Source organism: Globicephala melas, chromosome 19, assembly GCF_963455315.2.
Source record: "Globicephala melas chromosome 19, mGloMel1.2, whole genome shotgun sequence".
NCBI lineage: Eukaryota > Metazoa > Chordata > Mammalia > Artiodactyla > Delphinidae > Globicephala > Globicephala melas.
The window spans coordinates 4,298,493-4,309,789 of NC_083332.1; the positions used below are offsets into that span (position 1 = coordinate 4,298,493).

General features: G+C 44.7%; 1 protein-coding gene across 2 annotated transcripts; it reads right to left on the minus strand.

The window, feature by feature from the left end:
* Positions 1 to 508: 508 nt before the first annotated feature.
* ZNF331 (zinc finger protein 331) lies at positions 509 to 10,858 on the minus strand. 2 transcript variants are annotated; one of them, XM_060289209.1, is made up of 6 exons: positions 10,719 to 10,858; positions 9,613 to 9,681; positions 8,932 to 9,151; positions 7,094 to 7,178; positions 5,192 to 5,318; positions 509 to 2,337 (listed from the first exon to the last, which is right to left on the minus strand). In XM_060289209.1, exons 4-6 carry the CDS (start codon positions 7,100 to 7,102, stop codon positions 1,007 to 1,009), a joined length of 1,467 nt encoding a protein of 488 aa, XP_060145192.1. In that variant the 5' UTR covers positions 7,103 to 7,178; positions 8,932 to 9,151; positions 9,613 to 9,681; positions 10,719 to 10,858; the 3' UTR covers positions 509 to 1,006. The 2 variants fall into 2 exon arrangements, with proteins under 2 accessions (XP_060145192.1, XP_069900342.1); XM_070044241.1 differs by lacking the exon at positions 8,932 to 9,151 and having other exon boundaries at positions 10,774 to 10,835.
* Positions 10,859 to 11,297: the final 439 nt, after the last annotated feature.

Consider the following 11,297-nt stretch of genomic DNA (forward strand, 5'->3'; position numbering starts at 1 on the left):
TTTGGTGATCTTAAGTGCTTATGTAAGTCTCCCTCCACCTTTTAATTGATTTGTTGTTTTATTGTTGACTTGAAGGATTCTTTTTATCCTTTGTGAATCCTTTGTCAGGTTTATGTAAATATCTTCTCCCAGTCTTCTTGCTTTTTCACCACCTTCATCGTGTCGTTTGATGATAAGAACTTTGTACTTTTGATGAAGTCCAACTTAATAACTTTTTATTTTTTGTTTAATGTCTTCTGTACACTAAGAAATGCTGCCTACCCCAATGCTGTGACAATAATCTCCTAAATTTTCTATTTATTTTTTTTGGCCGCGCCGCACGGCTTGTGGGATCTCAGTTCCCCAACCAGCGGTCAAACCTGTGCCCCCTGCAGTGGAAGCACGGAGTCTTAACCACTGGACCACCAGGGAATTCCCCATATTTTCTTCTAGAAGTTTGATAGTCTTTTCTCAGCTCACTGCACCCGCAGGGTGTCTTCTTGTAAAAATTCACTAATAGCAATGTTAATGGTAATGAGAACAACAAAAACAGCTAATATTTATTGAGCTTACACAACATTTCAGATACACGTTCAAGGAGCTTACATGTACCAAACTCATTTTATCACCACAACAGCAGTATTCGGTAGGTGTGATTATCGCCATTTCACAGATAATGCACAGAGAGTAATAGCTAGTTTTCTCAGTGCCTCACAGGGAGTAAAGAGGTGGGATGGTGATGGAAACAGGTAGCGGTATGTACCACGAGAAAAGCTCTCCCACATATGCTCCATTAGCAGAGTTTTACCTTAGAACAAATCTGAAATACGACAGAGATGAAATGGTATTGGAAGGTTTCTATGCATTCAGGAAACTAACCTATCCAGTAGAAAATAGTCTACAACTGAGTATATTGTGATCGATAAGAAAGTGATTTCTCCAATACTCCAAATTCACCTCTCATATGACTTCTGATATTCTATAAGCAGAAGAGGGACCAGTGAAGGCTTTCTTGCGTTAAGTCTTATCATGGATTTTCCTCTTGTCGTGGAAGAAATGAATGTTGAATAGAGGCCTCTGTGTGCTCTTTGTACCCAAAAGGTTTCTCAACAGCATGAATTCTCTGATGTTCTGGAGGATGGTCTACACGTTTACATGCCTTTCCACATTCCTTACACTCAGAGGGTTTCTCACCAGTATGAATTTTCTGATGCTGTGTAAGTTGATGGCCGTGACTGAAGGCCTTCCCACATTCTTTACACTCGTAGGGTTTCTCCCCTGTATGAATTCGCTCATGTTTGACAAGGCTTGACCCATAAATAAAGGCCTTTCCACATTCCTTACATTTGTAAGGCGTTTCACCAGTGTGGATTCTCTCATGCTGAGTAAGGTGATAGCCACAGTTAAAGGCCTTCCCACATTCTGTACATTTATATGGCTTCTCACCCGTATGAATTCTCTCGTGTTTCACGAGACTCGAACCCCAGCGGAAGGCCTTCCCACATTCCTTACACTCATGAGGTTTCTCACCAGTGTGAATTTTCTGATGCTGAGTGAGATAATTGACGCGAGTAAAGGCCTTCCCACATTCTTGGCACTCATAGGGCTTCTCCCCGGTGTGAATTCTCTTATGTTGAACGAGGCTGGAACCACAAATGAAGGCTTTCCCACAGTCCTTACATTCGTAGGGTTTTTCACCACTGTGGATTCTCTTATGCTGAATTAGTTTATACACGCGGCTAAAGGTCTTCCCACAGTCTTTGCATTCATAGTCTTTCTCACCGGTGTGAAATCTCTGATGCTGAGTGAGCTCATCACCGCGTCTGAAGGCCTTCCCACAGTCTTTACATTCATAGGGCTTCTCACCCGTATGAATTCTCTTATGAATAACGAGGCTTGAACCCCACCGAAACGCCTTCCCGCAGTCCTTACATTCATAAGGTTTCTCACCAGTGTGAATTTTTTGATGTTGAGTAAGTTGATTACCCCAACGGAAGGCCTTTTTACATTCTTTACATTCGTAGGGTTTCTCACCAGTGTGAATTTTCTGATGTTGAGTAAGTTGATAGCCTCGGCTAAAGGCCTTCCCACATTCCTTACATTCATAGGAATTTTCCCTGTTATGAAGTCTCTGATGTGGTCGGACAGAGGTATTTTCTCTGCAAGTGGGCGTTTTCCCACAGTTGATTTGATTGATATATCCCTCTTGTGGGGCCTGTGGTCCTTCAAACTCACCTTCACATATCCAGTCAAGGCCAAGGGATTTACTTTTTCTATTTGAGTTCTGTTTGGAAAAATTTATCTCATAAGTGCCCTTCTGTGTAGGTAGACTCTTGGTCTCATATGGTGATTCCAAATCTGAAAAAAACAAAATGAACAAAAACCCCCCAAAACCCCAACATATTTTGTTTCTTTTTAAGAAAACAAAAACAAACCTAATCATAAACTAAAACCTTCTCTAACAGAAATAAAACTCCTCCAGTGGGAAAAATATGAATCACCTAGGGCTCTTATTAAGATCTAGATTCCACGTCTAGCATCACAATACTTAATGAGGAAACACTGGAGACATCCCTGCTAAAATCAAAAAAGGCACTTACTATCAGCGCTACTGTTTCCTACCAGCTGAAACAATTAAGCAAAAAAAAAAATTAAGAGGGACAAATCTCAAAAATGAAGATGAAAAAGTACAATTTATAGATGTGATGACAAACCTGGAAAACCAAGAAAATCAAATCTAGAACTATTGTAGGAAAATAAAAAGATACAGTTGGATAGTTGTGTATACACACAAAAACACAAGTAATATCATTAAAAGTAATTCTGGATACAAAGATCCAACATTCAAAAGATGTGTGTAGAATTAAATTTAATAATAAAAATTATGAAACAGGAGGAAATGTTTAGAAAAATCTGAGCATTAATAAGGATGCTAGGGGCTTCCCTGGTGGCGCAGTGGTTGAGAGTCCGCCTGCCGATGCAGGGGACACGGGTTCGTGCCCCAGTCCGGGAAGATCCCACATGCCGCGGAGCGGCTGGGCCTGTGAGCCATGGCTGCTGAGTCTGCGCGTCCGGAGCCTGCGCTCCGCAACAGGAGAGGCCACAGCAGTGAGAGGCCCGCGTACCGCCAAAAAAAAAGGATGCTAACTCAAGGGACTGTAAAACATGTTTAAATTCATGAGTTCGTTCAGATACTAAAACATGTTAAATGGCCAACTTTGGAGCATGCTAGGAAACCAGCCCTTTGTTATTAAAAACTGATAGTTTTTTTTCTTTAAAGAACAAAGTTTTCATCTTTCTTATCCAATATGAGCAGTTCCACTACACAACCAATTAGCAGGTGGGTCAGTTTCTCTTCAAAGAATTATTTATAGTGAATAAATGAAGAGGCAATGATAGAATACCACCATTTTGAACCCCCAATGAAATACTGAATCTAGGTACTGAGTGTCAGTGACTGCTAACACAGCATCAAAAGAGACATAAGCAGATATTGCTTCGTGATGGAAGAACAGAGAACCCAGGAAGCAGTATCACCAAAAAACAGATACAAAGGAAAAAAGCACATGAAGCTAGGATAACAACCAACTTTCAGAAACTGAATGGCACAGGGTCCTGTTTTCTACGCCCTTGCTACTCAGTAGGGGTGAAACATGAGAAGGAAAACAAATTGAGACGGGAATGGGGTGAAGATAAAGTTCAAGGGGGTGAAGATAAAGTTCAAGGTGGTGACTTCTTCCTCAGAGGCCTTGGGCCTGAGACCTTTGTAGGGAGCTCTGCAAACACCTCAGGGGTGCAGCTGCCCCCATGCCCAGCTGGGCCGCTTGTGGTAATGATGGCTTTCCCGAGCCGGGCTGGCTGTCGCTCTCCTCTGCACCACTTTAGTGTCTTTTCTCCTCAACTATCGAAGCTCTCTCCCTTGCTTCCATAAGACAATTGTGTCTGGTTTAGAAATGAGATGTCTTGCTTTCAAAAACAGAAATGCCACATGATGTGAACTTAGGAGAAAACTGTTGGCTTAAGGTTTTTTGATTGCACTTTAGTCAACTTTGTGTAACAACCTAAAACTGACTTCAGGAAAAGAGAAAGGCCTGGAGGACAAACAGGAAACCAGATGGGTAGGGAAAAGGGCTATTTTATTCTATTCTATTTTACATTTACTTCATTTTTTAAAACAGTTAAAAAAATTTATTTATTTTTATGTTTATTTTTTGGTCTTGTGTCGAGGCTTGCAGGATCTTAGGTCCCCGACCAGGAATTGAACCCAGGCCCACAGCAGTGACAGTGCCGAGTCCTAACCACTGGACCGCCAGGGAATTCCCGAAAAGGTCTTTATTTAAACTTCTGGAGGCAAGCAGAACCGGGCAGTTGAGAGTACGGATTCTGGGGCCAGAATTCTTAGGTTCCAGGTTTGCTTCTGCTTCCTTGATTAAGTCACTTTGTGCCCTAGTATACTCATCTACGAATTAGACGTAATAATTTCCTAGCTCATGAACTTGTGAGAACGGAATGAAACGTATTTGTACATATACATACACACTAGGCTCAGAATGTTTTCTGGTGCAGAGCAAGCACAGTATTTATTAGCCATTAATATTATGGCTGTTATTTTGCTAATAGAAAAACAAGAAATTTCCTTACATATTTATCATCCAATATTTAACTCAGAATTCATAGATTATAACTTTCGACCTCACTTCGGGTACAATGTGTAGGGAATGCAGTATGCTCAGTGTGGTTTTACAGATTCTGTTCATTCATCCCACCTCTACCTCAAACATAGAGTCTGGTTTGCCAGAGAAAATCAAGTCACTGTGTAGAGCCATTTCGCCTAAAGGTGGGTCCCCAAAGTACCATCGACAGCAATTTGGGTGTAAACATAGGCTCACAGCATGAAGCCTGGTTTCTTTGAAGATGGTCATGAAATAAAATAAATACGTTTATTCTAATAAATTAAATAACTCTAATCAGTCCTTTGGCCAGTAAGGAAGAGAGGTAATTACAGGAGGGGCCAGACAGAGATGGGAAGATCACTGATGGATGAGGAGGTGAAGGTGCATGCGTAACGCCCATTTCCAACTGCACAAAGCTCAAAACATCCCTTGGGTGCAGGAAGAAAGAAATTCAACTAGTATCTTAAAAGGTGGTCCTGAAAGGAGAGAGCTGACTGTGCAGGGAGCAGAGTCCAGATTATCTGAGGCAGGCAACTTACCCAGCGAGACCAAGTTACTGTAGTTCTCCAACATCACGTCCCAGTACAGGTCTCTCTGCGTAGAGTCCAGACATGCCCACTCCTCCTGAGAGAAGTCTATGGCTACATCGGAGAATGTCACCAAACCCTGGAAACGCAAACCCACACGTCTCTGATGAAACGAAAGCACAGTTTCCAGATGGAGGAGGGGGGAGGAAGGGCTCCGCTCTGTGCAGGGGTGGATACAGCGAGTAGATTAAAAGCCTGTGATATGGGGAGGGGTCAGTGAGGACACGACGGTGGCTGAAGCCCCTCCTGCTGCAGGGGAAACCACCTACACCCTGGGGAATTCTTTTTTTAAAAAATTTTTTATATATTTTATTATATTATTATTATTATTTTTTGCAGTACACCTGCCTCTCACTGTTGTGGCCTCTCCCGTTGCGGAGTACAGGCTCCGGACGCACAGGCTCAGCGGCCATGGCTCACGGGCCCAGCTGCTCCACAGCACGTGGGATCTTCTTGGACCGGGGCACGAACCCGTGTCCCCTGCATCGGCAGGCGGACTCTCAACCACTGCGCCACCAGGGAAGCCCTTTATTTATTTTATTCTTGGCTGTGTTGGGTCTTTGTTGCTGTGCGCAGGCTCTCCTCTGGTTGCGGCGAGCGGGGGCTACTCTTCGTTGCGGTGCGCGGGCTTCTCATTGCAGTGGCTTCTCGTTGCAGAGCACGGGCTCAGTAGTTGTGGCGCACGGGCTTCGTTGCTCCACAGCATGTGGGATCTTCCCGGACCAGGGCTCGAACCCGTGTCCCCTGCCTTGGCAGGCGGATTCTTAACCACTGCGCCACCAGGGAAGCCCCTGGGGAATTCTTAATCATGCCAACCTGTCAGGAAATGGACAAGCCAATTCCAGTTTTCCTCTGTTGCAATAAGCACACAGCTTGCTAACGGGCCTGTCTCACGAATTTTCAGCAAGCATGGATTCTTACAGCATCCTTTTCTCCTTAAGGAGAAAGAAAAAAAATGTCTGGGGTTTACTTCCCAAATGTAATATAAGACCTTTTATCTTAGAAAATCGGGTTTGCATGTTTGAATGTTTTCAAGTCTCAGGTTCATCATTTTGCCAGGTTATCTTTTAAGCAGTCCACCTTTGTAATGACAAAAGCATTTTTTTATTCCATCATAGAGAAGGATTAGATTTAATTATGATAGTTACACACTTAGGTTGAGCAAAATGTCTAAAGTTTCCCCAATTCCAGGAGTATATGATCATTACTCTTGTATGAAATGACCTTCTTACCTGTTACCATCCGCTAGCCTTGCCTTTTCTTTGTTCCTGATTTAGAGGAAACTGGTATCAAATGATTCAGGAGCATACAGACAGGTCTGTGCAAAACAAAATTTATCTCCCGGGTCCCCTGGCAGGAACATGATCTCTGAGTCCACAGCTCTACGCAATTCTAAAAGCTTCGTAAAGTGTGAGCTTTCACTACACACTAAGACTGAGACCAAAGAATATGAATGTTCCCTCTTATCTGCCTGGGAAAAAGATCAGTGGAGATGAGTGAGGAATTCTAGTTTTCTCGTGTGGTCAAATGGGACCAATGTCTCCAACTCATCAAATCGTAGACTGGACTCAACTATTTCTCCAAAGGTAGTTTCTGCTTCCACTGTTCCAATTACTCTTGACAAAAAAGTGAGTACATAAGAGATACTGAGTAACTAGCTCAAGGGTTAAGTGAGCATTAGTCACAGAGGCGGGCAACAGGCTATATGGCGTTATTATTCACTGGAACAGGGAGAGCTGGGAAGTAGGTACTTGGATGGGACTCACTTGGGCAGGAGCCTTCATGATATTTCAAAGAAGTATCCACAGGAACTAAATATCACAATTCAAGAAGGAAAGAGAAAAACATACTTACGTGGGCCATGGTTTTAGAATTCAAGACCTGATCGGTCCTCTTGGGGTCTCCTTTACTGAAGACACAAAATCCAGAGAAGCCAGATCTAGACAAGGAAAAAGAGGCATTAAAATAAGTGCACCTTGGTCCCCAAATGACTTAATACAACCTTTTCACTCCTCCATCTTTTCTTCCAAAGAATGCTCATCTTCTTCCCCCACAAGGCCCCCCACATAAACACAGCACATCTGAAGATTAAAAGGATTCTGGAAAAAAACAAAACAAGTTTTCCCTGAAACCCCAGGAAAGCCAGCTGCACGGACAGGACAGAGGAACTTTTATTTTTTGTCTTGAAGTCAGATCCAGAAATTTCAGTGGGAGGATTCCTGGCCGGCTCCCTGATGGGGGAATATGGATTAAGAATTTGGCTTTGGGGCTTCCCTGGTGGCGCAGTGGTTGAGAGTCCGCCTGCTGATGCAGGGGACGCGGGTTCGTGCCCCGGTCCGGGAAGATCCCACATGCCACAGAGTGGCTGGGCCCGTGAGCCATGGCCGCTGAGCCTGCGCGTCCGGAGCCTGTGCTCTGCAACGGGAGAGGCCACAACAGTGAGAGGCCCGTGTACCGCAAAAAAAAAAAAAAAGAAATATACCTTAAGATAGTCCCAAATTTTTTAAAAAAATTAACAAAGAAAAGGACTACAGTTATGAGGGGGCAGGTATGTTGCAGCCATTAAGTGAACTTTGAATAGACAGGTCTGTGGTAGGCAAAAGAACAGTCTCCCAAAGATGTCCACGTCCTAATCCTGGAACCTGTGAATATGTTACATTACACAGCAAAAGGGAGTTAGGTTGCAAAGCGACTTAAAGTCCTGAATCATCTGACCTTAAAATAGGGAGATTATCCTGAATTATGCCAGGTGGGCCCCGTGTAATCACGAGGGTCTTCAAAAGTGAGTAAGGGGGATGAAAGAGGAGAGAAAGATGTGAGGACAGAAGCAGAGTCAGAGTGACAAGGGTCTAGTACTTGGGGTTTTGAAATATGCAGTCGTCACTCAGGGGGACACAGTCTTTGAAAAAAAGGAATAACTTTACAGTGGAGGAAACTGACAAACACTACCTAAGCCAGATGATCAAGTTCAACCTCACCAATCACAAATCTTGTTGATAGTATGTCTTCTTGCTATGATGTGATGAAAGTGGTAATTTACTGCTGTGATCTTCCACCCCCAAACCCATAAACCCAGTCTAATCATGAGGAAAACATCGCATTCCAATAGAGGGTCATCCTACAAAATACCTGACCAGTACCACTTAAAAATGTCACAGTCGTCAGAAACAATGGAAGTCAGAAATGGGCACAGCCAAGAGGACCTTAACGAAACATGACAACGAAATGTAATGTGGTATCCTGGACGGGATCCTGGAACAGATGAAAACCATTATGTAAAAAGTAAGGAAATCTGAATAAAGCAAAGACATCAGTTAATGATAATGGTTCAGAACTGAGTTGTTAATAATAGAAGAAACTGGGTGCAGGGTACCTGGGAATTCTCTGTATTATCTTTGCAATTTTTCTTTAAATCTAAGACCATTCTAAAAAATAAAATCTATGAAAGAAGAACAATATGCAACCACACGTAGCCCACAAAGCATGAAATATTTAATATGTGACCCTTTAGAGAAAAAGTTTGCCAAACCCTGCTCTGGATCCAAAACTTGTAATCAGCATCAAACCATACTGCTTCTCACAGTTCATACAAAGATATAACCGAAACATATGGACACTGTCAGACCTCAAATAAGACCTGGCTAATACAACAAATTTCTATTTATTGATTACTGGAAAAAAAAAATCCTTGCCTTTGATGACAAAGACCTTTGCTCAAACCCCACCCTTAAAAGCCTCGCAGGGGGCTTCCCTGGTGGTGCAGTGGTTAGGAGTCTGCCTGCCGATGCAGGGGACGTGGGTTCGTGCCCCGGTCCGGGAGGATCCCGCGTGCCGCGGAGTGGCCGCTGGGCCTGCGCATCCGGAGCCTGTGCTCCGCAACGGGAGAGGCCACAACAGTGAGAGGCCCGCGTACTGCAAAAAAAAAAAAAAAGCGCCTCACAAAACTGGTAACTTTGTCATTAACTGACTAAAACAATCAAACCTTCTGTTTTCTTACTGTGCTCTGAAAGTCAGCCCTGTGGAAAAGACCAAGATATCTAGCCTTTGATTCCACCTAAAAATTTAATATCCTCCTTAGCAAATCACACACTAAAAGTGCTAACAGTAACCTCCCAGTAGTATTCCTCGATCCTAGCGGAGCCTTGGAAGACCACACAGGAGGATGTGAACAATTTGCTTATTGAATATGTGAGTACTCATTGAGACGGTTGGTCAGTGGGGAATGCACATTCACGACTCTTGTCACACCTCTTGGGAAGAAATTACTGGGTCAAGTCACTATTAAAAAGGACATTTCGGGGCAAGGAAAGCAAATATTCTTAAGGGCTATAGACACAAATCATTTACTGAACAAGAAGGTAACTCATCTGAACCTTGATTTCAAGATCTGTGATGATGATGATTCTTTCTCCTTGGGATGCTTTTTCTGGAGGACAGCTGGCCTGGAGGAAAGAGAGGTCAGAATGAGACATTAGGACTTTTCTGGAGCACAGACTACATCCGAAAATGCCCTCTGAGGCCACACCTGCTCCCATGTCTTATCTAAAACCAATCAGAAATAAGAGGGCACCCACATCTGAGTATTTCAGAGATTCGTGGAAACTAGACTCTAGGAATTGGGGTACCCCCACCTCCTAGGTCAGGGACCTCTCCTTTCCAAAAAAGAATCTTATTCCGGAGGCCCTTCCATTCCGTCATTCAGGTAGCCTGAATTTTAGATGGAGAGCACCTCTAGCTCCAAAGCTGCCATCTCATAACCATGTCTGTGCCATTCTTGTCATTTTCACTACAGCATTCAGGCTCTGATTTTCCTTTGGGGCCACTGTGCCCAAACAAGTACCCACATGGTTGGAACGTGAAGGGAGAGGAAGCAGCAGAGACATCAGAGCTACACACTCAATCCGGGGCCACACACCCAAGAACAGTCCTGCACCTGTCACAGCTGAACAATCACATACACCTAGGCTCTGTCACACTGGCTGACGCCCACGCCAGAGACATGGTACACGGCTGCGCCAACCCCACAGAAATGCAACGGCACATCTCATAGCCTCGGGGACACATCTGGGCCCCGCCACCCCCGCAGAGCCCACACGCATGTAACTCACACAGAGCACAGTGGAGGAGTCACAGCCCGGCCGCGTCACCGCTACAGATGCTCACACGCACAGGACGCACACAAACCGCGAGGAGCCGCGTCTCGTCCCCCCGCTACACACACTCACTCGCAAGTGCGTCACAAACACAGGGACCGGGCCTGTCTCCCTCACCGACGCCCACCCGCACATCTCAGTCTGCAGACATAGCCGAGCCCCTGATCACACACACAGACATACACACAGGCACACGCTCGCACTTCCTCCGCAGCGCTCCCGAAGCCAGAGGCCGAGGCTCCGTTTCGGGCCTCTTCTCCTTCTCCCTCATCGCCATCGCTCGCCGTATTCCGCTCTGTTTTCCTCATGGGATGCTAATTACTCACCGCTTGGGGCCCAACAACCGACGGCGTCGGGAGGGAGCGCCAGCGTTGAGGTTACCTCCGGACAGGGTCACCGGCAAACCAAAGCTTCAATAAAGATCGTTCTGGCAGAAAGCGCATCTCCCATCATGCAACTCCCCGAGCTGCTAATGGGGCTGTGCCCCAGAGCCCTCTGGGAAACGTAGTCCATAAACCCGGGAATCCGCGGAGCTGAAAACGCACGGCCTCTCTTTCCCAGCATGCAACTCCACAACGGCACTAATAGAGCTGTGCCGCAGAGACTTCTGGGAAATGTAGTTCGCACCTTGGGTAATACACAGGCCTTCGGAAGGCTTCTCGCCCTGCCTATAGAGGAGCTGTGACTTGGGAGGGAGCATATTTCAGAGTCGCAGAATTTGTAAATGCTGGGAGACCTACCAGCCGTTCAGATTTCTTTTCTTTTTAAAATTATTATTATTATTTTAACGGGAGAAAAGCATGCAAATTTTATTAAATTTTTACATGCACATGAGAGCTTTCAGAAGAGAATGAAGCCCTGAAGAAGTAACCAGAGCAGGAAGCTTTTATACCTTTTAGACAAAG

Bases quoted from the DNA above. Each gene is read 5' to 3' on its own strand.
- ZNF331 (XM_070044241.1), bottom strand. From the start codon at position 10,835: ATGCGCTTTCTGCCAGAACGATCTTTATTGAAGCTTTGGTTTGCCGGT. The intron at 9,682-10,773 runs GTAACCTCAACG...TCTTTCCTCCAG, and splicing joins GCCGGTGACCCTGTCCGGAG to GCCAGCTGTCCTCCAGAAAA. The intron at 2,338-5,191 runs GTAAGTTGCCTG...TGTTTTTTTCAG, and splicing joins CAGTAACTTGGTCTCGCTGG to ATTTGGAATCACCATATGAG.